The sequence below is a fragment of the Ictidomys tridecemlineatus genome, chromosome 11, assembly GCF_052094955.1.
Source record: "Ictidomys tridecemlineatus isolate mIctTri1 chromosome 11, mIctTri1.hap1, whole genome shotgun sequence".
Taxonomy (NCBI): domain Eukaryota; kingdom Metazoa; phylum Chordata; class Mammalia; order Rodentia; family Sciuridae; genus Ictidomys; species Ictidomys tridecemlineatus.
Window position 1 is genome coordinate 33,260,260 of NC_135487.1, and position 27,517 is coordinate 33,287,776.

Sequence of the window (27,517 nt, forward strand, 5' to 3'; positions counted from 1 at the left end):
TCAGAAGAGAGGGAGCAAAACTTGGTCTAGAACCCCAAATCTTAGTTCTTGAATAGATGTTTTGGCCTCTGTGCTATCAAGTCTCTTCCCTGAAACAGGGCCAGAAAACTGTTTACAAAGGCAAATAAGAGGAATACTTGAGAAACACAACAGAATAATCAAACACTATGAAGTGTAAACCACAGAAATGTAAGGAAACCTGACACCATCCTTAAAAGAAAGCCAACTCAAACCCAAGGTTGATAATGAAGACATAATTTGAAAACCTCAAAGCCCTGTACTCTGTCCCTTTAGACTTAATTCTCCCTTTGGGGATTCTAGTTCTTATGGTCATTGTCCCCTGCCATACAGGTGTCCTTGGTGGGGCTGGTCTCGGCATGAACATACAGTTCTCTCCTTAGTCCTTGCAATACAGTTAATCTGATGCTGGAATGTTCAGACAAAACTTTCCCAGAAAATAATCAGAGATTAAAAGAGGACACTGATAATACATTAAATTGGATGATCTGGTTTATAAGACCCTTGATAATCTTCAGTTTGAGATCCCCTACGATTTACTTTCCAACCTGCCAGTAGAGCTTTCAAAAATCACTTGTTCTCACCACCTAGGAGTATACTTAACATCTCCTTAAAGTCTAGACCCAATGAAGCATAGCCCAGATACATGGAGTTATTTCTCCTAAGTTCCTAGTTTCTCCTCCCAAGTCAAAAGACACTGGAAATACTTCCTATAAGGAAAACCAGAGATGGTGGTCTTACCCTATAGTAAAAAAAAGTTACTCATTTTTATAGCACAACACAATAGGCACAGACAGAACCACACTTGGACAAAGTGCCTTTGGGGCACAGAAGAGAATATGAAGAACTGTTAAAGGTGAGCTTTCTTCCAGAAAGTCTAGTCCTGGTCTAGAATGATCTCCCGGGCTCTGAAAACTATAGTCTATGTAGCTAAACACTCAATTTTAAAATGCTGTATACTGTTCTTTAGTTATTTCCCAACAAAAGTATAAATACCTCTAGGTCAGAAATCCTCCTTTTCTAATATTCCTTCACCCATGGAGCCAGACATAGGAGATATTTATGTAGGTATAGGGAAAATACCTATCTGTATGATTAATTAATAATGTCACAAATTCCTATTAGCTTAGAAGAAATGGTCCTCTATGAGTAGGAAGCAAAGATCTTGTTTTGGCTGGATGCCTAAAGTGACAAAATCAACTTAAGACAATATCTAAAGTGTCCCATCCCACCCATTTGCCTGGAATATGTGCAGAGTTTTTTTGTGGTGCTGGGAAATGAACCCAGGGTCTTGAGCATGCAAGGCAAGCACACTACCAACTGAGCTATATCCCCAGCCCACGTGTGGTTTTCTTACTCTTGATTTTCCAAAACATTCTGGAGGGAGAAAAATGTCTAAGGAAGGGATAAGATACTGCCTTCCAGATCCAAACTGACCAAATATTCAATTCTTACAGGTCTAATATAAATAAAGAGTTCTTCATAATGAGGCCTTAGTTGGTTCCCAGTTCCTACTTCCTAGTCTTGTGCTCCCTTCAGGAAGAGTACAGCTGCATATAAATGCCTCTGCCACACCCAGAAGCCTTATGATCAGCAATTTTTCTCTACAGTAGTTTTTAAGACAATGGCCATGGTCCCTCAGGAACAGTACTATTGTTAGAACACCAGAACCACTCCAATGTGAAGGAGCTAGGAACTTATGTTTTAGTCCTTATTGACTTTGAAAGTATATAGCTCTTTTGTTTCCTTTGGTAATTTTTTCTTACAACAGAAAGGGTTTAGGAATATGTATGCATGCATGTGGGGAGCCACATTGAGTAACCAAGCCTTCCAGTCCTGATGCATCATGGGGATCTGAAAAATCACCGAAGTCTAGCTTGGTAGTGCCATGATTTGTGACTTGGTCCCCCACCCCCACCCACCTCAGATAACAAGAAGGTTCTCTTTGTGGGGCATGCCCCTAGGGTTGAGTTACACTCACCTGTTCCCTTGTAGTCTTGCCCCTTCTGCCCTTTTTTGGATAGAACTTTTTAAGAACAAGAGTCCCCCCCCCCCAATAAAAGCTCACTTCTGATCCTGTTCCTTCTCTTGTGACTTTCTCTTGCTCTTCCTTTTGGGGAGCCTGAGGCTGAGATCTGGGGAGGCCCTCCTGAAGCTTGTGTAAAGGTAAATTGTGTCTTTGTTTTATTTTGTGTCCCTGCAAATTCACAAGAGCGATCTTAGTTCAGCTGCCTGCACTGGTCGGGGGCAGCACACGCATTTATGTATGTGTGCATATGTATATGTTAGGTTAGGAGATGAAATAACAGCTATTCTTGGTCAGGTACTACATTAAATCCTTTCCTGAAAGACTTTAATTTGGCTCTTGTGCAGAAGTCACATTAGGTATATTACATGGCTTTATAGTTCCCCCAGATTACTTATATCCCTTGTCATGGTGATATCCTGGGCTATTTGACCCTGAGGTACCAGTTTTGGAACCTGGCCAACTTCTGAAAGCAACTTTTTTTCTAGCTTGGTCACACAGAAATTCAGACAGCAAGAGACTACTACAGAGACCAGTTGATGCCAAAAAGGAATTGGCAGGGTGGCAGAAACTTAATCACACAAACAGAAAATGGGTCAGTACATTATGACCTACTAAGTACTCAAAAGCTGCATCAACCTGGGCACAGTGGTACACACCTGTAATCCCAGGGACTTGGGAGGCTCAGACAAGAGGATTACAAATTCAAGGCCAACCTTGACAATTTAGTGAGACCCTGTCTCAAAGTAAAAAAGAGCTGGGAATGTAGCTTTAATCAAAGAGTGTCCCTGAGTTAAATACCCAGTACTGCCAATTATTATTTTTTTTACACAATACCTTTATTTTATTTTTTTTATTTTTACGTGGCGCTGGGGAACAAACCCAGTGCCTTACGCATGTAGGCAAGAGCTCTACCATTGAGCCACAACCCTGGCCCAGTCCTGCCAATTATTAAAAAAAAAAAAATTAAAAAGAATAGTGAGATTAAATCTATAAGAAATTTCAATAATTCTAAACTCATTAATAATTGGTTTCTTATTATGGCTTTCTTGGTAAAACAGGATAGTGTCTCTTAAAATTTTATGAAAATAAAGCTTTCATACCTTTGATGTGAGGTCCCGATGGAAAATGCCTTTGAAGTGAAGGTAGCTGAGGCCCACTGCTATGTCATAGGCCAGTTTCACCCTCACAGTCCAGGGCAAATGCAAGTTACTGTCTAGCAACTGTTCCAAGTTCCCAGAGTTGATATACTGTGAAACAGAAGGAAAAACCAACTATACTTATCACTGGAGAGTAAATACCTAGAAAATAGAGGCTACATGTTTATTTATTTTTTATATTAGATGTTGATGAGAATTTATTTTTTTTTATTTATATATGGTGCAGAGAATCAAACCAAGTGCCTCACACATGCTAGGCAAGCGCTCTACCTCTGAGCTCAGCCCCAGTCCATATTTACTTATTTTTTAAAAAGTTACCAAGGGCTTGGTCAGTGTTGCACACAAAGATATCTTCCTTCAAAGAGATCACAATATATTAAGGAATATAGACTAACAATATCAAGGGGTAAAAACTAAAAATATAGGTATGAACAGGTATGAGAGTACCATGCAGTGCTGAGGATACACATATTTATTTAGTCTGGGCATGTCAGAGGAAATAATCAGAAAGGATGACCTGGGTAGCATGAAAGGAGAATAATCTACACAGAAGAGAGCAGCACATGAACTACAGGTTAAGTACATGGTGTATTTAGGAAACTAATTTACTCAATGTGGCAAGAGTGCATGAATGAGGGGCTAGGGATGTGGCTCAAGTGGTAGCGCTCTCGCCTCACATACATGAGGCACTGGGTTCGATCCTCAGCACCACATAAAAATAAATAAGTGAAATAAAGGCATGATATCCATCTACAACTAAAAAATAAATATTTAAAAAAAGAGCGTATGAATGAACAAGGAGGTGAGGCTGATATGTTTTGCTAAAATACATGGACTTTATCCTGTCTCTAGGGAATAAAAGAGGAATTTTAAGCAGAGGAATAACATGGGTCATATTAACTTTTTGAAGACAAGATCATTTTAGCAATGATATGATAGGTGGATGAGATTGCAGAACACAGAGAAGGGGAAACAGGACAGTAGTATAATAATCTCAATAAGAGAAAGTCTTCTGAGTTAAAAAGATAGAGGAGGCATTAGAACAAGGCAAGATTCAAAAATATATTTACATGGCAGGATCAAAAAAAAAAAAACCCTTCATGCTGGGCATGGGGGCACTCACCTGTAATTCCAGAAGCTCCAGAGGCTGATGCAGGAGGATCACAAGTTCAAAGCCAGCCTCAGCAACTTAGTGAGGCCCTAAGCAATTTATTGAGACCTTGTCTATAAATTAAATATTAAAAAGGGATAGTGGGGCTAGGGACGTGGCTCAAGCGGTGACGCGCTCGCCTGGCATGTACAGGGCACTGGGTTCGATCCTCAGCACCACATAAAAATGAAATGAAGATGTTGTGTCCACCGAAAACTGAAAAATAAATATTAAAAAAATTCTCTCTCTCTCTCTCTCCCCCCTTTCTCTCTTTTAAAAATCAAATAATAATTTTTTAAAAAGGGATAGGGATGTGGTTCAGTGGTTAAGCACCCTTGGGTTCAATCCCTGGTACCAAACAAAAAACCCTTCATGTTTGCCTGGATTGGGGGACAAGAACAATAAAAAGCTGTAGGATGATCCCAGGCTACTGGTACCTGGATATCATTATTTATAGTTATAGATGGACACAATAGCTTTATTTTATTTATTTATCTTTATGTGGTGCTAGGGATTGAACACAGGGCTTCACACATGCTAGGCAAGTGCTCTGTCACTGAGCCACAACCCCAGCCTTGGATATCATTATTAAACATCCAGAATATGGGGAGCAGAATAAATATTAGAAGCAGCAGCAGCAAAGTTAAAAGACGTGAGGTCAGCTGGGCCATGTTGAATTTAAGGTACTTGTAGGACAACTGAAGTAGAGATGGCCTTTAAAGAGTCAGTTTAAAATTGAGAAAGAGGGCAGAAGACTGTCATTTACGAGGCAACAACATTGAGCTGAAGCAGTCATTGATGCCCAGGAATTCAAGACATTGTCCAGGGTTAACACATAGGTATAAGAAATTAGAGTCCTGAGGGACAAGAAAATATAAAGCAGCAGCAGAAAAGGAAGAACCAAGCAAGAAAGTCATCTCAGGCTGGGTGTGGTGTTGCACACCTGTAATCCCAGGGGCTCAGGAGACTGAGGCAGGAGGATTGATCGAGAGTTCAAAGCCAACCTCAGCAAAAGTGAGGTGCAAAGCAACTCAGTGAGACCCTGTCTTTAAATAAAACATAGAATAGGGCTGGGGATGTGGCTCAGTGGCCAAATGTCCCCGAGTTCAATCGCTGGTACCCCTGTCCCCCTGCCAAAAAAAAAAAGAAAGAAAAGAAAAGAAAGTCATCTCCGAAGACAAGAACAACATTCCAAACAAGAAATGACCAACAGTATCAAATGCTATAGATCAAGTAAGATGTGCTTGAAAGAGTTCACTAAATTTGCAATTACAAAGTCACTGGCAACTATGATCAGAGCAATTTCAGTGAAATGGGTAAGACCAAGGAGTGAATAGGGGATAAGGCTATGGAAAAGCTACATGAAGATGTACTCTTTCAAGCAATTTGGTTGTGCTGGGCACACACCTGCAATCCCAGTGGCTCAAATGGCTGAGGCAGAAGGATTGCAAGTTCAAGGCCAGCCTCAGCAACTTAGCAAGGCCCTGTCTCAAAATAAAAATTAAAACAGGCTAGATGTGGCTCAGTCGTTATGTGGCCCTGGGTTCAATCCCTAGTACCACACCCTGCCCCCACACACAAAAAAAATCAAGTAATCTGGTTGTTCTTTGTCATTTCTTCATGGTCATGAAGCACTTCTTTGATTGAATCCATGCATATTCTACCACTGAACTACATCTCTAGCCCTTTTTATTTTTGATTTTGAGACAGTGGCTGACTAAGTTGCTGAGGCTGGTCTTGAACTTTCAATCCTTCTGCCTCAGCCTCCCAAGTAGCTGGGATTACAGACATGTGCCACCACACTTGGCAACAGCAAGTAATTTTTGCAGCTAATATTTATAAAGTGTTTATAATGTGTCAGATACTATTCTGAGGACTTCATGTATATTATCTTATTTTATCTACACAACAAACCTATGAAGTAAGTGTACTAAGAGACTTAAGTATCCCTTACCTGCAATGTTTGGGACCAGAAATGTTTCAGATTTCAGAGCTTTTCTAATTCTGGAATATGTGTATAGTGTTTATCTGTGTTACTCTCATTTTACAGAAGGCATTTAAAGGTTAAGCAACTTATTCAAGGTTACCCAATTATTAAGTGGCAAGTCAGGAAGACAATACAATCTGGCTCCAGAGAAAAAGCTCTTTACAACTACATTACATTGAAGAGTTAAAGACAGTGGTGACCGAGTCAGAGAGCTTCATGCACAATAGGAATTAAAAAATAAATATAACTCTATAGGATGTATTATTTCCAATATTCTCCCAAGTAGAAAAAAGGGGCAGATTCCTCTAAGAGTAAAATTTGTCTCTAATGCTTTTAGGGTGGGGATGACATTGAATTTACAAAGGAATGGGGAACCTAAAAGGATAAGAGGTGAGAGATTTGAATTCTAGTCTAATTTTGCCTCCTGCTAGCCCCATTTAACTCTGGACAAATCAACTAAAAGGCTGTATCTCCTTAGGTTTTCCTATCTATCAAGTAGGTTTGATAACCTCTGATTCACCTATTTCATGAAGTTACTATGAGAATCTAATAATTTTTCTGATGTGGTAACATAAGCACCAAAAAGAACCAGCTGGGGGCAGCATCATGCAGCACATCTGATTCCTTTAAGAGATGGATCAGGTTTGGTGGGGTGGAGAGAATGACTAAAGATACACCTTCTTACTTCTCAAAAGGGAAACCTGTCCATCTGCTTCATCCTGTTTGATAACTCATCTTTTAAAATCTTAAAATCATGTGTAATGAAGCACAATATCTTCTTTTCTTCACTCTAGCTAAATCTGCCCAAGGTTTATATTTAAGGTGTTTATTAGCTGGAAAAAAACTGAACTGGTCAACTCCAAACTATATGGGGGCAACAAAGCTGACATCTAATCTTGCAGTCAAGTTTCTTTAGCTCTAAGAGTCAAAATGTCTGAAGAGGTAAAAGTTCACTTTTTTGGCACAGTGAGAATGTGACATAGAAGGCTAGTTTTCAGGAAACACTCAGGTTCACCCCCAGTGAGTGTTAACACTGTATAGCCTCATTCTGACTCTCTGAAGGCCAGATGAGGCCAGGACTCTTGGTTTGGTTCAGAGAAACACAGGGTCTGTTCAGCCATGTCTCTGAAAATCTAAGAAATTCACAGACCAAGCCAGAAGATAGAGAGCATAAGAAAAGGTGGGATAAGATGAAGAATCATACTAAAAGACTCTGGCCTTTCCAGACAAGATGGAAAAAGCACAAACCAGGACCAAAGAGGAAAACAAATGAAGTTTATTTTTAAAACCCATTTATTTTGCTTGCCTGTGATGAAGACATTGGTAGAACTGATAAGCCTTCGGCACTCAGAAACCACAATTTCTCAACTTCACAATGTCTTAAGACCTGTACATGTATGAAGAAAGGAAGTTTGTGATCTGCCAGCAAGGAAGATTTCTAGGTTGCTACAATGCTATGTGCCCATTAGTTGGAACACTCCCTTCCCAGAAGCAACTCCTATTACAGACTCAGCTGTGTAGCCTCTAAACAAAGGCCTCAGTGGGAAGCAAAGGTAAGAGCAATTGCACTAGCACATTCAGCTTTCCCAGATGGGGATAACAGATGCTCAGCTTGTGTTTTCTTCCAAACTACTCCCTTGGGCAGCCCTATGGGACAATCTAAGGCACTAGCCATTAAAAAAAATTTAATTAATTAATTAATTAATTAACTAATTAACTAATTAATTCATTTTATTTTTGCAGTACTGGGGATTAAACCCAGGGGTACTCTACCACTGAGTTCCATCCCTGCCCTTTTTATTTTTTGAGACAAGATCTTGCTAAATTCTCAGGTTGGCCTCCAACCTGTGATCCTCCCGCTTTAGCTTCCTGAATCTGGGATTACAGGTATGTGCTATCACAACCAGTGCATTGGTAATCTTTAAATAATTTAGAGAAGCTTTATCATTTTTTACTTTTTTAATTTTTTATTTTTGGAGTTGTAGATGCACAGAATGACTTTATTTTATTTGTATATGGTTCTAAGGATCGAACCCAGTGCCTCACAGATGCCAGGCAGGTGCTCTACCACTGAGCCACAACCCCAGCCCCTCTGAGATGTAGTCTTCATAATTTAAAAAAAAATTTATTTGTTCTAATAAGTTATACATGATAGCAGAATGCATTTTGATTCACTGTATTTATTTGTGTTTAATATCTGGCTTCAATAAAGGTATCTTTTCCTAGAAAGCACTCAATAACCAAATATGTGCTGTTAATTAAATAATGTTATGTAAATAAATTACTAAAAATGTAAAAAATCATTTTTTTATATCAGATGCCAATGTCCTTCCCCCAAAAAAAAATCACCAGAAGGAAAGGTTAAGTAGACACTGAGTTTTATACTTAGGAATATAAATTCAGGTTATTTCTACAACATTTTTTGTTTTGTTTTGTTTTTTGAGACAGGGTATTTCTATGTTGTCCAGGCTGGTCTCAAACTCACAGACTCAAATAATTCTCCCACCTTGCAAGCTTAGTCCCAGGCATGTACTACAATATCCGACTTACTTTAATAAAAAAACTCCTCTTATTCCACCTCCACATGAAAATAAGAACCTGTCTATTTACATGAACATTGTATCTCCCTGTGTTTAGAACAGTGCCTGGCATATAGTAAATGTGGGAATATAAAGATAAATAAGACTTGGTTTACACCTTTAGAAAGTTCAGTAAGAGACACAAGGCTAAGCAAATACCACCAATAACTCTATAGCACAAATAAACACTGAGGGTATGACAATGGAGACTAACTCTGCCTAGGAGTTTAAAAAGTTTCAAAGGGAAATAACATCTGTGTTAGATCCCAAAGGATAGTTAGGAGTTGGTGCTATGAACTGAATTCCTTGCCCAAATTTATATGTTGAAACCTAATGCTCAAAATGATGGTATCAAGGCCTGTGGATTTGGGGAAGTTAAGGGGTCATCAGGGTGGAAGCCTCATTAATAGGATCAGTACTCTAATTATTAAAGAGGGGGAAGTTGAGAAGACAGCATGTTGGTACCCCTAGAATTCTTTAGAACCTTCTATTATCTAGGGACACAGTGAAAGGTTGTCCATCTATGAACTATTGCAATGGGTCCTTAACAGATACCAAATGTGTCAATGCATTGATTTTGGACTTCCCTGCCTTCTCAAGTATGAGAAAAATACACTTCTGTTGTTTATAAGCCACCCAGTCTATTGTATTTTGTTATAGCAGTCCAAATGGACTAAGATAGTTGTCTATACAGAAGAGTATAGGTTCCTCCCATGTACCCCCAGTAAGGTCTGGTGGGTACCAACTTAGGTGCGGGCAGACACATAAACATGTTCACACACAGAATATTCTGGAACAGCTCTAGGCAATGTTCACTGCCCCCTGAGATAATATTAATTATAGCCAGGATTTCTGTTCAGCAAGACTAGTAGCCTCACCTAATCATAACCAACCATTTTCAATGTACTGATACCTGTAACCAATCAAGTTTACTTCTGAACAATGGTTTAAAGGCATTCAAACAAGGTTTGAAGAAAATATCAACTGTAAGAATTATTCCTTTTTGAAAAACACCCAACTTGATTGGAGCTAGAGCACTTACCCATGGTAGATAATTGCTGTAATTCACACAGCAGAAATTATTGCTGCCACCTAATTTGCAGGGTTGTGCTAAGGAAGATCTGTCCACCCCTCTATCTACCTCCCTACACAAACACTGAAAATCTGCTAGGTAAAAACACAAAGACAAATGGGGCTAGTCTCTGCACTTAGTTCACAGTTTAACTCAGATCATATCTAGAAAAGATGACACATAATCAAAAAACGTTCTTTCCACACTTGCAAATAACACGATCAGACATTTTACACAGAAATATCATTTTAAGTCTTTTTTCTATAGGTATATTCCAATTATTTTTAAATTTAATTTATTTACTTTATGTGGTGCTGAGGATCAAATCCAGAGCTTCACACCACTAAGCCACAAGCCCCAGCCCTAGAAATATAATTTTTTTAAACTTTTTTTAAAATATTTATTTTTTTAGTCATCAGCGGACACAACATCTTTGTTTTTACGTGGTGCTGAGGATCAAACCCGGGCCGCACACATCGCAGGTGAGCGTGCTACCACTTGAGCCACATCCCCAGCCCCTAGAAATATAATTTTAATAGTGGTATAAAAGCTGTATGGAAAGGCCAAGAAGGAATTGAGGCTGGGAGTACAGTTAGAAGGCTTCAGGAATCATCCAAGTGGGAAGTAACAAAGGCCTCAATAACACAATGGCAGCAAGAATGAAAAGAAGGTTAATATCAGAGAGACATCTTAAAGGTAGAATCAAGGGGCAGGGGTTGTGGCTCAGTGGTAGAGCGCTTGCCTAGCATGTGTGAGGCACTGGGTTTGAGTCTCAGAACCACATATAAATAAAGAAAATAAAGGTGCGCTGCAAACTAAAATAAATACACACACACACACAAATAAATAAATAAATAAATAAATATATTTTTAAAGGTAGAATCAATAGAATTTGGTGTTTGGTCAAAGGCAGGAAATTATTTTATTTATTTTTAAAAATAATTATTTTTTAGTTGGACACAATATCTTTATTTATTTATTTTTATGTGGTGCTGAGGATCGAACCCAGGGCCTCGCATGTGCTAGGCAAGCACTCTACCACTGAGCTACCCCAGCCCAGGAAATAATTTTAAAAGAAAGGTACACAAAGTTAAGTCCAGCACAATGCTTATTATCCCTACCATAAATATATTACATCATTACCCTATCACTTAGGTTATTCTATTAACTTTCTAACTAATCTTCTTGCCTCCCTTTTCATCTTTTTTTTTTTGGTGGGGGGGAGTAGCAGGTAATGAATTCAAGGGCACTCAAACACTGAGCCACATCCCCAGCCATTTTTTGTATTTTATTTAGAGACAAGGTCTCACTAAAGTTGTTTAGTGTTTCACTTTTGCTGAGGCTGGCTGTGAACTCTTGATCCTCTTACCTCAGCTTCCCAAGCTGCTGGGATTACAGGTGTGTGCTATGGAACCTGGCTTCCCCTTTTCATCTTTTTTTTAATATTTATTTTTTAGTTGTAGTTGGACACAATACCTTTATTTTATTTATTTACTTTTATGTGGTGCTGACAATCAAACCCAGGGCCTTGCATGTGCTAAGTGAGTGCTCTACCACTGAGTCATAACCCCATCCCTCCCCTTTGTATCTTAAAAAGATTTAGTCCTTGGGCTGGGTTGTGGCTCAGTAGAGCATTTGCCTAGTACGTGTGAGGCCTTGGGTTTGATCCTCAGCACCACATTAAAAAATAAATAAATGAAGGTATTGACAGCTACAACAACAACAAAAAAAGATTTAGTCCTTAATTCCAATTGACTTTTCACTATATAGCCAAGATAATTTTTCTGAAATACCAATACAAAGCCACTCCTTTATAACAATTATTCAATGATGCTCTCTTACTTTTAGTATAAACCCACAATTCTGAGCATATCATACAAAGCCTTTCACTCCTATTTATGAAAGTCTGATCCAGTTTACCTGCATGTTTGTCCACATTGCTGATCACTTTACCTAGAATACCCTGCCCCCACCTACACCTGGCTAATATTCACTCATTCGTGAGGATTCAGTTCCATTTCGTGGAAACCCACAGGCAGGGCTGCATTTAAGAATGACCTTCTAGGCCAGACACAGTGCATTCCAATAATCCCAGCAATTTGGGAAGCTGAGGCAGGAGGATCACAGTTTCAATCCAGTGATACCCTATCTCAAAAAAATAAAAAGGTCTGGGGATATAGCTCAGTTGTAGAATACCCTTGGGCTCAATTCCCAGGACTGGAAGAGAAGAAAAAGAAAGGAAGACATTCTACACAAAAGCAACACACAGTTAAGAAAATGATGCAGATGTTGGTAGTTCTGCTTTCTTTTTTCTTTTTTATTAACCCTTTCTGCATAAGTAGGGGAAAAGGAATCTGTAAGTTGAGATGGGAAATTTAGTATAATAGAGAAGTCCACAGAATACAGACTTAGACTACCTAGAACTAAATCTCATCTCTGACTACCACTAATTGAATGGATTACCCAATTTCTTTAGTAGACTTTTATAAAATGGGAATAATCATAGTACCTAATCCAAAGCATTATTATGAAGATTCAAGGAGCTGATGTACATAAAAGGTGAAGAGTAAAAGTGAGCAGTTGATATATATAAAAGGTGCAGTGCTGGGAATCAAACCCAGGGGCCTTATATATGCTAGATGAATGCTCTACCACTGAGTCACACCATAACCCTGTTGTTATTATTATTATGTTTATTATTAGTGCAGAAGTTTTGGAATACCAAGATGAAGCATCTATAGTTAATTTGGCAGACAGTGAAGGCTACTTAAGATTTATAAATAAAGGTATAATATATGTGATGGGGGTTGGAATATGTTTCCCTAAAAGAATATACGCAAGTCCTAAACTCTAGTACTTGTATTGGAAATAGGGTCTTTGTAGATGTAATCAAGGTAAGATGAGGTCAACAGGAGTAGGATGGGCCCTTAATCCAATATGACTGGTGGCCTTATGAAAAGAGGAAGAAGAAAGTGGTCTTGGTAGTGCATGCCTGTAATCCCAGTGGCTCAGGAGGCTGAGAGGTAAGAGGGTTGAGAGTTCAAAGCCAGCCTCAGCAAAAGTGAGGCAATAAGCAACTCAGTGAGACCCTATCTCTAAATAAAATACAAAATAGGGCTGGGGATGTGGCTCAGTGGCCAAGTGCCCCTGAAAACTCAATCCCCAGTACCGCCCCCCCCCAAAAAAAAAAGAGGAAGAAGAGACACAAACATAAGGGAAAATATCACGTGATGATGGGAGTAGAAAACGAAGAGGAAGAATCTAAAGGATTTAGCAACTGAGTGGTAGAAATGACAACTGAGAAAAAAAGAGTCAAAGGCAACTCAGAGATCCCAAAGTTAGAAGTTCAGAGCATCAATGAAGAGAGATCCCAGAATCTTATCTTACTTATTGTGCCATCAATAAGCCAGAAAACCTAGCATCAGTGTCAATAATCATAGTAGCTAAATCAGTGGTTTAGCAGATCCCGGCTCTGTGGCTGGGTCTGGGTCCTGACCTAGTTCTCACTGTATCCCAATAATGCCTTTGTGCTGGCCACTGTATGTTTGTTGGTCAGCTCTAAACACAAAGACTAGCAGATATCCCATCCTGCTGGTTTGGTTTAAAGAAGAAAAGATAGCTTTGTTACCTCCCTGGGTAATTCCAGGACAGGCATTCCAAGAGCACCCTGTGGGAGGCTTGTGCTCCAAAGGATCTTCCTGTTCTCAGTTTAGAATCCACAGCCACTGTAAGAATACATCCGCCAAAGCCTGAGTTTGCCTTGATATATTACCTTTCCTTCTAGGTTGTTCACTCAGGCCTGCCTGACTTTAAACAGTCAGTAGTAATGAGGTGATTCAAAAAAGAAAAGGGCCATTAGTTCTAGCTACAAAGTAAAAGGATTTGACTAACCCAAAATGTTTCAGAATATTTAAATGTTTCATTCTTTCTGACTTCACATGTGCTTATCTTACTTCCCAGGATACCCTTCTTCCCCATTGTAGCTTTTCTAATTTTTTTTTTTAACTGAGGATAGAACCCAGGAATGCTTTACTACTGAGCTACATACCCAGCACCACCCTCCCTTTATTTTTAGATTTTCTTATTTGAGACAGATTCTTGCTAAGTTGCTTAGGGTCTCACTAAATTGCTGAGGCAGCCTGGAACTTGCAATCCTCTAGCCTCAACCTCCTGAGTTGCTAGAATTATATATGTAAGCCACCACTCCTAGCCGTTTTGCTAATTTTTATTTATCCTTCCAAACCCAGCTGAGACTTCTTATTCTGGAAAACATTCCCTGATACTCCATTACTCGATTCCGTATTTTGTACCTTTTATGCCACTTCTGCATCCTGTAAATATCTCCACGCCTGCTTTTTTTTTTTTTTTTTTTTTGTGTGTGTGTGTGTGTGTGTCAGGGGTGGTACTAGAGATTGAGCTCAGGGCCACTTTATCAATAAGCTACATCCCAGCCCTCTTTATTTAATTTTGAGACAGGGTCTCACTAAATTGCTGAGGCTGGCCTAGAGCTTGCAATCCTCCTGCCTCAGCCTCCCAAGTTGCTAGGATTATAGGTATGCACCACTGTTCCTGGCTCTACTCTTCCTTATCATGTACTAATAACTTTGGTTATAGGGACCAGGTCTCACTTTGTAAGCCCAGAATCCACTAAAGTGAATAGTAAACAGTTGAATGAACAAACGTATAATAAAGTGCATTTAAATAAAAAGTTTTTAATTTCCTTTTTTATTGGAATTTCCCCAACTCCAGCTTAGAATTACTTATGAAAAAAAATGTAATTTAAGGGCTGGGGGTGTGGCTCAGTGTTAGAGTGTGCTTGCCTAGCATGTTAAAGGCCCTGGGTTCAATTCCCAGTAAGATAAAAAGGAAAAGTACACTTTTAGAGGAATTTTCTGATAAAATGTCATGCAAAAACAGACATAATGCCTGCTATATGGTAGGCACTGAATATAAAGTGATAAAATAGTGTGTTTGGCCAATCAATAATATAAAGTTCTAAAGATACTTTTACCATTACCCTATCATAGACTCCTCAAAATAGTTAGTATCCTTTAAACATATGGAAAATATAACTGAGATCTCCTTTTGGAAAGTATAGAAGATATTTCTTTTATCAGCAGTTTCTAAAAGGCAAGTAGAAGGCAGACATAGAAATATCTCCCCCTCTTTTTTGGCGGGGTGGGGTGTACCATGGATTAAACTCAGGGGCACTCAACCACTGAGCCACATCCCCAGCCTTTTTTTAATTTTATTTAGAGACAGGGTCTCACTGAATTGCTTAGCACTTCACTTTTTGCTGAGGTTGGCTTTGAACTTAACGATCCTCCTACCTCAGCTTCCTGAGCTGCTGGGATTACAGGTGTGTGCCTCAGCACCCATCTCCCCCTCTTTACTCATACTTCTTACATACAGATACTGAGTATGACCCATTCACCACTAGTCTTTGTGTTTGGAGCCAACCAACAAAAATACAGTGGCCAGCGCAAAGGTACTTTTGGGCTATAGAAAAAAAATGGTTATATGCTTGTTCAGCATACCTAAAGTAGTATATGTGTTTTTCTGTGCATTTAAATGTTTATATAAGAAGACCCTTTATGCACAAGATTCAAAAAATATAATTGCTGGCTGAAGATATAGCTCAGTAGTAGAGTACATGTTTAGCATGTACAAGGCAATGAGTTCTATCCTCAACACTGAAAAAGATTACACTTTCTCTGCAGATTATAACTCTTATATCAAACATTTCACAATCAAAATAAAAATATTAAAGTAAACATTAAAAGATAAACCTGCAAGGGCTGGGGCTATAGTTCAGTGGTAAAGCACTTGCCTTGCATGTGTGAGGCAATGGGTTTGATCCTCAGCACCACATAAAAATAAATAAAGATACTGTGTGTTCATCTACAACTAAAAAAACAATTAAAAAGATTATTAACCTGCAAATCAAATCTTAAAGAAATAAGCCAGCAATCAATGGGTTAGGCATTTTAAAAAATTAATTAATTCCTCTTTTAAAAAAAAAAATTTTGGCAGGGGGTGGTGCTGGGGTGATGTGGTAATAAGCATCCTCTTTACCACTAAGCTACAACCCAACTTCTAGACATGATTTCAGTCAGGCCAGATCTTTCAATTATTCCATTCAGTCTGCTTTTCTATCTCAAAATCTAGGAGAATTTCACCTCAACATACTAGTTGGGATCAAGTTCTAAAGCACTGTTCCCTTCAGCCTGCTACCTCACATATACAACCCTTGTACTCTCTCTGGGTCAAGACAGGAACCTTTGATACTTAGTACTGGGCTCAGAATGAACAAAGCAATCTGTTAAGGAACACAACGTACCCTGACCCAGCCACACTAGATCTGAGGAGTAGGGTCTTGATAGTAGTTAAAATGAAAAGAGAAACCAAAAGAGGTTAAGTTTACATATATATAGACGATGGACCTTTATATTCATTTATATTCACTTATATGTGGTGCTGAGAATTGAACGCAAGGCCTCACACATGCCAGGCAAAAGGTCTCTACCACTGAGCCACAACCCAGGGTTAAGTTTTTAATTAAGGTGATTTATATCAAAGGAGACCCTGTCCTCAAATGAACTAATCCTTTCTTCTGCCTCCTTAACTACTATTTAGCCTCTGTTTAAGGAAAAAGTCAAGCAAAAGTTTTAAAAGAGCTGGAAATGCAATTAAATGGTATAGTGCTTGCTTAGCAGGTGTAAGGTTCCAGATTCAATCCCCAGTACTACACACACACACAAATTAAAGGAAGTAAACTCCAAACACAAATGGTATTTTATAATGGTAAGTGGTAGGTAGAGAGAGGGAACAAAGATTTCCAATTTGCCCTGGAAAGATCCAGCTTCCCACAACAGTTGTCCCTGTAACTGCAGGCAGAAATTTCCTCTAAGGGGGCTGGGGATGTGGCTCAAGCGGTAGCGCGCTTGCCTGGCATGCGTGCGACCCGGGTTCGATCCTCAGCACCACATACCAACAAAGATGTTGTGTCCGCCGAGAACTAAAAAATAAATATTAAAAATTCTCTCTCTCTCTCTCTCCTCTCTCACTCTCTCTTTAAAAAAAAAAAAAAAAGAAAAGAAATTTCCTCTAAGGATAGGTAACCAAATTCCCTCAAGTTCACAGAAGTTCAAAAAGACTACTTGGAATTATCTACCCAAATGAAAGAGTGGGAAGAGAGAACCCAGCCAGTTCCAGTTCGACAGCACAGAAAAGATTTCAGGTCTGGGACAGACAGAAATATAAGGGCCATCTACACCCTAAAAGAAAAACAGAAGAGTCTTTTCTTTTACTCAGTTTCAGACCATCTCAAGTGTCAGAATGAAAGAATAAATGAGTGAAACCGGAAGGATAATTTTGTTGAGGGAGTGGTGTTGGTAATCAAACCCAGGGCTTCACACATGCTAAGCATGCAATCTAACACTGAGCTATACTTCCAACCAGATGGATAATTTTTTTTTTACAGTTTTATGACTTTATTTAACTATCAGCAGTTAGTTCTCATCCACATTGACTGTCTGTAGATTTTTGAATGTGGTAACGGGGACCCAGGTTACCAAAGTATAGAGCCTGTTTGGTGAATCTTCATTCCAAGCGGCATGTGATCCTATGGATAATTTTTTGAATGTAGTAAATCTAGATTTATTTTACCTTTTTTTCTCCCCAATTAACCATTTCTCTACTTTTTTGTTATTGTGGTGGGGACTGAACCTGGAGTGCTCATGATTTGTACGATACCACCTATATTTTAAAATTAGCATTTTGGCTGTTCTGTAGAAAATTTACTATAGCAGGACAAAAGTGGAGACAAGTAGACCACTTAGGAGGAACTTGACTTACTTCTGATGAGAGAGGAGATAGCTTGAATAGGGGTGGTGTCTGTGAAGATGCTTAGAGATCTGTTTTTGGAGATAGGAATGCAAGGTCTTGGTAGTGACTTTGATAAGAAGGAGAATGTGGGGCTGGGGTTGTGGCTCAGTGGTAGAGTGCTCTTCTAGCACACATGAGGCACTGGGTTCGATCCTCAGCACCACATAAAAATGAAATAAAGATACTGTGTCCACCTACAACTAAAAAATAAAAAAATTTTTTTTTTAGAGAGAGTGAGAGAGGAGAGAGAGAGAGAGAGAATTTTTAATATTTATTTTTTAGTTCTCGGCAGACACAACATCTTTGTTGGTATGTGGTGCTGAGGATCGAACCCGGGCCGCACGCATGCCAGGCGAGCGCGCTACCGCTTGAGCCACATCCCCAGGCCAAAAAAAAAAAATTAAAATTAAAAAAAGAAGGAGAATGTGAAATCAAATGATGCCATTGCATCATCATTTACTGAGATATGAGGAATATTTGGGACAGTACAGCTAAAATACTTCCCTTACTTAGCTATGTGCTCTTTAACATTGTAATCAGCAAAGCCTCTTCATTATAGAAAACCAGACTCAGCCTTTGTCTGAGCCTTTCAATGACAGCACAGCATTGCATTCTAAGGTTCTTCCTTGGACAAGATCTTACTGGTGTGAGGCAGGTGGTGAGAATAGTATTTATTATTAGGCACTGATGTACAAATGGCATTGGACCTGATCTTACTGAATTTATCTGGAAAGGGTTTCCAAATTCAGTGGCTAGGGGCATTCCCTGCTTCTAGTCATTTAGAATATTTTTGAAATAATTTAACTCAAACTCCTTAAACCCTTCTAGTGACATTATATCTAGATCTGCTGCATTACTTGAAAGTTGGCCTTGTGGTTAGGGATATTGTTTAGTGATAGAGCACATGTTTAGCATACATAAGGCCCTGGATTCAATCCCCAGCAAGAAAAAACATAAATTGGTCTTAGCTGATTCTCAGAGAGTACCAATGACTGATAGAGGAAAGATAAAAAGTAGGTAAATGGATGGGCTTGGTAGTGTACATCTGTGACCCCAATAACTTGAGAGATTGAGGCAGGAAGAGTGCAAGTTTAAGGCCAGCTTCAGCAACTTACCAAGACCTTGTCTGAAAATAAAAAATAAAAGAGTCAGGAAATATAGTTTAGTGGTAAAATACCCTTGGGAAGGAAAAATAAAAGCTATCCTTGATATTGCCAAATACAATAAATTTTTGGTTAAAAAATATTTTCTCATTCAAAAATCTTAGTGGATTGCACTTAATGGGTAACATGTTTCTGTGTATATTTGTGTATGTCTCCAAAAGCCCCAGTGCTCGTTTTATTCTTTTTTAGTACATCAGAAATATGTATTTGACTAATCGGCTAATTGGATAGAAAATGAAATGTTAGTCAAATTAGTTACAAAATCAAAGATGACTATGCAAGAGGCATTATAATTGAACAATGCAAAAATCCATTTAGAAGTTATTCATGAGGCAAAAATTCCAGCCAATCATATAGATACTAAAATGCATTCAAAAATTTACCTCAGCTGGGCACAGTGGCACACAACTGTAATCTAAGGGACTTGGGAGGCTGAGGCAGGAGGAATCAAGTTTGAGACCAACCTCAGCAACTTAGCAAGACCCTGCCTCAAACAAATAAAAAGGGCTGGGGATGTGGCTCAGTGGTTAAATGCCCCCAGATTCAATCCCCAGTACCAGAAAAGAAAAAAAGAAATAAAGAAAATTTACCTCTATTTCACTTTTTTGATAGTATAAACCGTTTTATTAATTTCCCCCCATTCATTCAGCCTGTATGTGTGTGCACAGGCACAGGGCAGAGCAGGCTACTAAATACAAAGTATTGCTGGGAGAATAGGAGTATACAAATGAGTAACGTATTATCCTTGCTAACCACCAGCAACTAAGTGGTTTACAAATCATCTTCACCACCTCATTTGGGGCTGGGGTCAGCTGCAGAGCAAATGCCTAGCATGCAGAAAGCTCTGGGTTTGATCCCAGCACCACAAAATAAAAACAAAAAGAAACAAATATAGATACCTCATCCTTCTTTTTTTCTTATTTTTTTTTAAATAAACATGGAAATCAAGCTCAGAGAATTTAAATGACCTGTTCATGAATATTCAACTAGAAAATGGTGGAGTCTGGATATGTACCCAAGCTTTTTGATCTAAAAACCTGGTCCTTCCTACTTTAAAACTTTATACTCTTTTTTTAAAAAGTTGTAGGTGAACAGCATGCCTTCATTTGTTTAGTTGTTTTATGCAGTGCTAAGGATCAAACCCAGTGGTTCATACATGCTAGGATAGCACTCTGCCACTGAACTACAGCTCCAGCCCAGAACTTTACACTCTTCTGCAGGGAAATTGAAGCAAAACAACTTTACTACATGTAAGATAAAAGTAGTTCAAAGATACTATAAGAGGAGATAAATGAAGGGAAATATTATGACCAAATAAATAGTGTGTGGGGGTGGGGTGGGGGAGGGGTTTGGGGAGGGAAAGAAAGACAAAGTAAGAATCAGAGGAATGGTTTTCCGAGAGATAAGTGTCTTTGAGCCAGGGTGTGTGTGTGTGTGTGTGTGTGTGTGTGTGTGTGTGTGTGTGTGTGTGTGTGTGTCTTGGTGTGTGTGTGTCTTGGTGTGTGTGTGTGTGTGTGTGTGTGTGTGTGTGTGTGTGTGTGTCTTTCTTTCTTTCTGGAAACTAAGCCCAGAGGTTCTCTACTACCAACATCCCCCACCCACCCACCCACTACCCTGTCAGCCCTTCTTTTCTTTTTTTGAGATGGGGTCTCTCTAAGTTACCCAAGCTGGCCTTGAACTTGAGCTCTTGAGATTCTCCCATCTTAGCCTCCTGAATTGTTGGGATTACCACCAGGCCCAGCATGTTTCTACTTTTTTTAAAAGTAAATTCCATATTGTTTCTCATAAGGCTATAATAATTTATATTCCTACCAAAAGTGTATGAGAGTTAGCCTTTCTCTGAATCCCAGCCAGCATTTGTTATGGTCTTTTTGGTGACAGTCATTACAACTGGGGTGAGATGATATTCCACTGTAGTTTTGATTTGCATTTCCTGATGATCAATGATGGTGAACATTTTTCATATAGCTGTTAGCCATCTGTATATCATCTTCGAGAACTATTCAGATTTTTTGCCATTTTGTTGTTGTTGTTGGTACTGAGGATTGAAACTAGGGGCATTTTACTATATCCCTAGCCCTTTTGATTTTTTTTTTTAAGACAGAGTCTTGCTAAATTGCTTGGGGGCCATGCTAAATTACTGAGGCTGACTTGTGATCCTTAGCTTCCCTAGTCACTGAAATTAAAGGTGTGTACCACCACACCCAGCTTTTTTGCCCATTTAAAAATCATCTTTATTTATTTATTCCTGAGTTGAGTTCCTTATATTAATCCCTTGATGAATGAATATTTTGTAAATATTTTCTCTCATTCAGTAGGTTGTCTCCTTGCTGATTATTTCCTTTGCTATGCATATTATTCATTTATTCAATTAACAATTATGATAAACAGCTACCATTTGTCAGGCACTCTGCTAGGAATCAATAGATGTCACAGTCCTTGCTCTCAAAAAATTTATTGCTGGGGCTGGGGATGTGGCTCAAGCGGTAGCACGCTCGCCTAGCGTGCGTGCGGCCCGGGTTTGATCCTCAGCACCACATACAAACAAAGATGTTGTGTCCGCCGAGAACTAAGAAAAAAAAATAAATATTAAAAAATTCTCTCTCTCTCTCTCTGTCCCCTTCTCTCTCTCTTAAAAAAAAAAAAATTTATTGCTGGGGTTGTGGCTCAGAGGTAGAGCACTCACCTAGCGCATGCAAGGCCCTGGGTTCGATTCTCAGCACCACATAAAAATAAAGGTATTGTGTTCAATTACAACTAAAAAATAAATATTAAAAAAAAAGAAATTTGTTATTTCCATATACAAGCAAATGATCAACTGAAATCAGCGATAAAAACTACTATATTATAGGAGCATAGGAGAGATGCAAAATTATTCTTGGGAGACCAAAACAGGCTTTCTAGTTCATAAGTGATGCATGCCTGCAATCTCAGAGTCTCAGGAGGCTGAGGAAGGAGGATCACAAGTTCTAGGTCAATCTCAGCAATTCAGTGAGACCCTGTCTCAAAATAAAAAAAAAAAAGGGCTGGAGAATATAGCTCAATGATAGAGTACCCCTGAGCTCAGTCCCCAGTTTCCCCACTGGTAAAAAAAAAAAAAAAAAAAAGAAAAGAAAAGAAAAGAAAAGAAAGGCTTCTTATAGAGAGTGGTATCTAAGTGGGGTCCTGAGGAATTGATTGGACTAAGAGGAGATGGAAAGGTGTGTTGTTTTAAGCAGAGGGGAAGAACTAGTGTGGGAGCCCAAAGATGGAAAGGGTCACATACATTTTGTGAAAATGGAAGAGGCTCAGTACAGCTATAGTGCATAGTTCATACCAGAGCAGAGATGATAGAAGTGATTAGTGAGACCCTTAGAGATAAGCAGTAGTAAGATCAGATGTTTTGACTTTATTCTGAGAGTACTGAAAAGTTATATAATATTTCATAGTTTATGCAGAAAGAACGTTGAATCAGAGCTGCTATTAGTGACTTGTTGCCCAAAAAGAATGCAGCTTAAGCAACAATGGAACTTTCCAAGCTAGATCATAATAAAACTTTCAGTTTCCACTTGTGTGGCCTGAACCACTCACCTGTTACCACACTGTCTATCCTAAGATCACCATGCTGTAACAAGTCCAAGCTATATGAAAATGACCTAGAGAATAGAATAAGATACCATGTGGAAAAAGGGGGGTGGGGATAAAAGAGTACCACAGGACTGGACATGTAAATAAAGAAGTCATATTGAGAGTGGGTCCTACTGGGTGCAGTGGCACACACATGTAATCCTAGTGGCTTTGGTGGCTGAGGCAGGAGGATCATAAGATTGAGGCCATGGGGCTGGGGATGTGGCTCAAGTGGTAGCACGCTCGCCTGGCATGCGTGCGGCCCAGGTTCGATCCTCAGCATCACATACAAACAAAGATGTTGTGTCCGCCGAGAACTAAAAAATAAATATTAAAAAATTCTTTCTCACTCTCTTAAAAAAAAAAAAAAAAGATTGAGGCCAACCTCAGCAACTTAGCAAGGCCCTAGGCAACTTAGTGAGACCTTGTCTTAAAACAAAAAACAAAAAGGGCTAGGGATGTGGCTCAGTGATAAAGAACCCCTGGGTTCAATACCCAGTGCCAAAAAATAAAAATAAATTTAAAAAGTGGGTCCTCTAATTTAGCTACCCTCACTGATAGAGATGGCTTACAATCCAGCAAAGCCCTTCTAAATACCTGATCTAGAAAATCACATGCAAAATAAAATGGTTGTTTTGGAGTAGTTTGTAATGCAACAATAAATAAGGAGAACAGGAATCTTTCTTATTCTAAGCTCAGAGCTTAGTAAAGTGCCTAGCCAGGGGCTGTGATTGTGGCTCAGCGGTAGAGCGCTGGCCTCGCACGGGCACGGGCGGGACCTGGGTTCAATCCTCAGCACCACATAAAAATAAAGGCATTGTGTTGTGTCTATCTACATCTAAAAAAATAAATATTAAAAAAAGTGCCTAGCCAATAGCAAACCCACTCAAAGTAATATGTATCAGGTGAATCTCTTTTTTCCTTGTTTCTAAATCATATTTTGTCATTTCCCCCATCCTCGATAGTCCTTAAGGAAATCCTGAATCATAGGGGCAATCATTGGTACCTTAAGGGTGCCCTCTTCAACTTACATGGGGTAACAGCAGCTTCCCCATACTGCCACCAAATTAATGCAATTCAGGGCACCAGGCAACTTTGCATCTGGCTCAAGGTAAATTAGGCCAAAAGACTACTTTGTACTGGGACACACACACACAAAAAGGAAAGCAGCAGGTACAACTAATGGCAATGTCACAGCACACCAAGAAACTGGAATCAGGGTTTGGCTGTTCATTTTTATAAATAATGAATGAGGGCTGGGGATGTGGCTCAAGCGGTAGCACGCTCGCCTGGCATGCATGCGGCCCGGATTCGATCCTCAGCACCACATACAAACAAAGATGTTGTGTCCGCTGAAAACTAAAAAATATATATTAAAAAAATTCTCTCTTTTTTAAATAAATAAATAAATAATGCATGAGTTTGGTCCCTGAACCCAGAGAGTTTCCTTTCATTAAAAGCTGTCTGATTATATAAGGCTTCTTATAAGTCCAACAAAACCAACTCAGAAGCAATAATATCAACTCACATAAACAAGAAATTCCCAAAGCAATAAAGAAAGAAGGTGTATGGCGGGGTTCTGTAGCAGTCCACAGAACTGATCCACTTCATTACCTCATGAACTAAAAGCATTTCTTCAGTAACAAATACCTGCTTGACTGAGGTGTTTGCTGTAAAAAGACAGTATCACCTAAGCAGGTCAAAGGAATATTCTGCAATTTCAGAATTAGTTGAGTGGTTCTTGTTGCCACAGTGGGGGGAAAATAGTTTTTCAGTGGCAGAAAAGGCAAGAGATAACCCCCCACCCTTAATTTATTTGCTGGCTCCTTTGATCAGGAGATCCCACAACTATTTACCCAACCCAGTCTCCAAATCTCTAGTCTTCTAGCCACTGAGACATCCTATACTAATAGGTCCTCACACTACTTGATTGTAAGGACATTCTTTGTGCTTTTCTTATCAAGCTTAAAAAGAAAAATATTATGAGATGGCACATAATCTGTCTAGAAGCATCCCTTCTCCCTGCCCAGCTACTTTTAGACTACTCCAACCCCCATCCATTTTAGATACAGAAAACATATATCATGCAAATTGGTGGCAAGTTGTTTTTTTGTTTGTTTTTGTTTTTGTTTTCTGCTGGAGACTGAACCCAGGGTCTTGTGCATGCTAGGCAAGTAGTCTACCACTGAGTCACTACTACTATCCCCAGCTCAGTCACTACTTTTTTATTATGAAGGACAGCCAACTTTAGGATGATGTTGATAATGTAAAGACAAAGTATAGAGATGTAAAGAGTAGGGTCTTTAGAAATCATCTATTTTGCTGCTGAATTAAATCAACACTTTAACTAATAAGTGCTGAAATTTCATTTATATGAGTTTTTTGTTGTTTAAGGCCACTTAACTATTTCCTGTTACTTATATCGAATATACCCAATAACCAGAAAACATATTTTTCAAATAACCCAGAATACATAAAGAGTTAGTCAGAACCTAATTCTACAAATATAACATATGCTACACAAAGCCCTGTTGTTTAGCCCTGTTGAATATAAAAATAAATTCAGAATAGCATACAGTGGGAAGGGTATAGACTTTGAAACCAGACAAACCTGTATCCAATCATACATTTCTTTAAGCCTTAGATTTCTCTTCTATAAAACAGATGACACATAGGACTACAGAATTTTAAATTTTTTTTCGGGGGGGTGGGGGTGGGGCGCAATACCAGCGACTGAATCTCACTAAGTTGCTTTGCGCCTTGGTTTTGCCGAGGCTGACTTTGAACTAATGATCTTCCTGCCTTAGCCTCCCCCAACTGCTGGGATTACAGGCATGTGCCACCACGCCTGGCAAATTTTTTATTTCAATTTAATTTTTTTCCCTGCAGTACTGGGGATTGAACCCAGGGACACTCTACCTACCACTAAGCTACATCCCCTGCCCTTTCTACATTTTATTTTGAGACCTGTTTCAAAATAAAAAGGGCCGGGGATGTAGCTCAGTGGTTAAGCGTTCTGGACTCAATCCTTAACACCCCACCCCCACCCCCCAAAAAAAAATAGAAGAGAAAGAAAGAAAGAAAGTCTTTACCCTCAACTGAACCAGAAAAGAAAAATTAGTAATGATCTATTCATTGGGATATTTAGAGTGCAGGAGATTGCATCAAGAGTTTTAATTCTTCACTCTTTACTGAATCCATGCCCTTTGACACGTAACATTGGAATACACTTCTTTTTTTAAGAAATATTTTTTTAGTTGCTAGTGGATCTTTTTTATTTTATTTATTTATATGTAGTGCTGAGGATCGAACCTAGGGCCTCACACATGCCAGGCAAGCACTCTAACACTGAGTTTCAACTTCAGCCCACTGGAATACACTTCTAATTTGGGCAAGGCATAATTCCCACTCCTGGGCTCAGGCATGTGACTTGCTTTGTCTAATAGGATGTTAGTCAAGCACACTTGAACATGTACAGAGTTGTGGAACACATTTACATAAATAGACTGGATACTCTTGCTGATACAGGATCACCCCTAAAAGAGTATATTCAAGTTAGACTACTAGTCCCAGAAGGAAGAAGAGAAATAGCTAGAGCAAAGCTACTCCAGTAAATCCCAGGATAGAGCAGATCATCAGCTGACCTGCAGATGCATGAGTAAGCATGTGACCAGTAGAAGTGTCTAATCTAGCCAAATGGATGCAGTTGTGCACACTTAATCCCAGCATCTCAGGAGACTGAAACAATAGGATCACATGTTCAAAGATAGCCAACTTAGTGAGACCCTAAGCAATTTAGTGAGATCCTGTCTTAAAATAAAAAAGGGCTGGGATGTGGCTCAGTGTTTAAGTACCCCTGGGTTCAATCATTGGTACAAAAAAATTATAAACTCACTTCTGAGAAAAGATATACACAGAAAATCTTGATATAGAATGCTGATTAAAGTGTGCTCCTTTGGAAAAATTAGTGAGCTATATTTTTCTTATGTGTGTGTTTTCTGTTCATAACTCAGTAAAAAGCTTTTTAAAACTTCAATGACATTAACAGAATAGAAAAATATTGACAATTTAGAATTCAGAGGAGGGACTAGTCACTGTTGATAATTAAAGTTGAAAACAGTTAACATGTATTAAGCAATTACTATATGTGCCGAGCACTGTGCTAAATAAGCATTTTATAATTCATACTCACAGCGTCCTTTCGGGGTCCTCATTTTATCAGCAGCATTTGTCACAATTAATTATTCCCTCCTCTTGAAACACCTTTCTTTCCACCCCAAGAACATGCTCTTCTGGTTTTCTTCCTACCTCAATAACCACTCCTCAGTATTAACCTCCCTGCACTTTAAAAGTGAATACTCTAGGGTTCAACTCTGGTACTCTTCTCTACATTTCAAAAAGCATGTACTAATATTCTTCTTTGCATTCGACAGATTAAAACATTGAGGTACAAGCACAGAGATTCAAACCTAGGGGGATCAATCTAGACTTCAGAGATCATGCTCTTAACTTCCTCACCATTCCATCATTTTTTGGCCTTCCAGATAAGAGGCAGGATATAGTTATACCCATTTTGCATTCCAGTGCCTTTGGTAACAGAAAAGAGACACAGAGTGAAGCATATAGGACTTTCCTTCAAAATATACTAAGGATTACCAGGCAACAAGTCAGCAGGAAATTAAACTCTTACAAATTCTGTTAAACAAATTCCCTAATTCTTCACTCTGTACTTTAGTAGTAACTTCTCAAAGAGGAATATGAAAACATTCTGGAACATATTCTCAAATCTATATTCTTATTAAAATGATCTCAGGAGGTGTGGGGATACAGCTCAGTGATAGAACATTTGCCTAGTGGGTGTCAGGTGCT

General features: G+C 39.0%; 1 protein-coding gene across 7 annotated transcripts in view; it reads right to left on the reverse strand.

Moving 5' to 3' along the window:
* Tesk2 (testis associated actin remodelling kinase 2) overlaps nt 1–27,517 on the reverse strand; it is a 140,642-nt gene that overhangs the window by 11,349 nt on the left and 101,776 nt on the right. For 6 of the 7 annotated variants that reach the window (XM_078026164.1, XM_078026165.1, XM_078026163.1 and 3 more), the window contains one exon: nt 3,148–3,294. The exons of the other annotated variant lie outside the window; for it this stretch is intronic. In XM_078026164.1, coding sequence (XP_077882290.1) covers nt 3,148–3,294 — 147 coding nt within the window. The remainder of the gene's footprint in view (nt 1–3,147; nt 3,295–27,517) is intronic. 7 annotated transcript variants of the gene reach the window in all.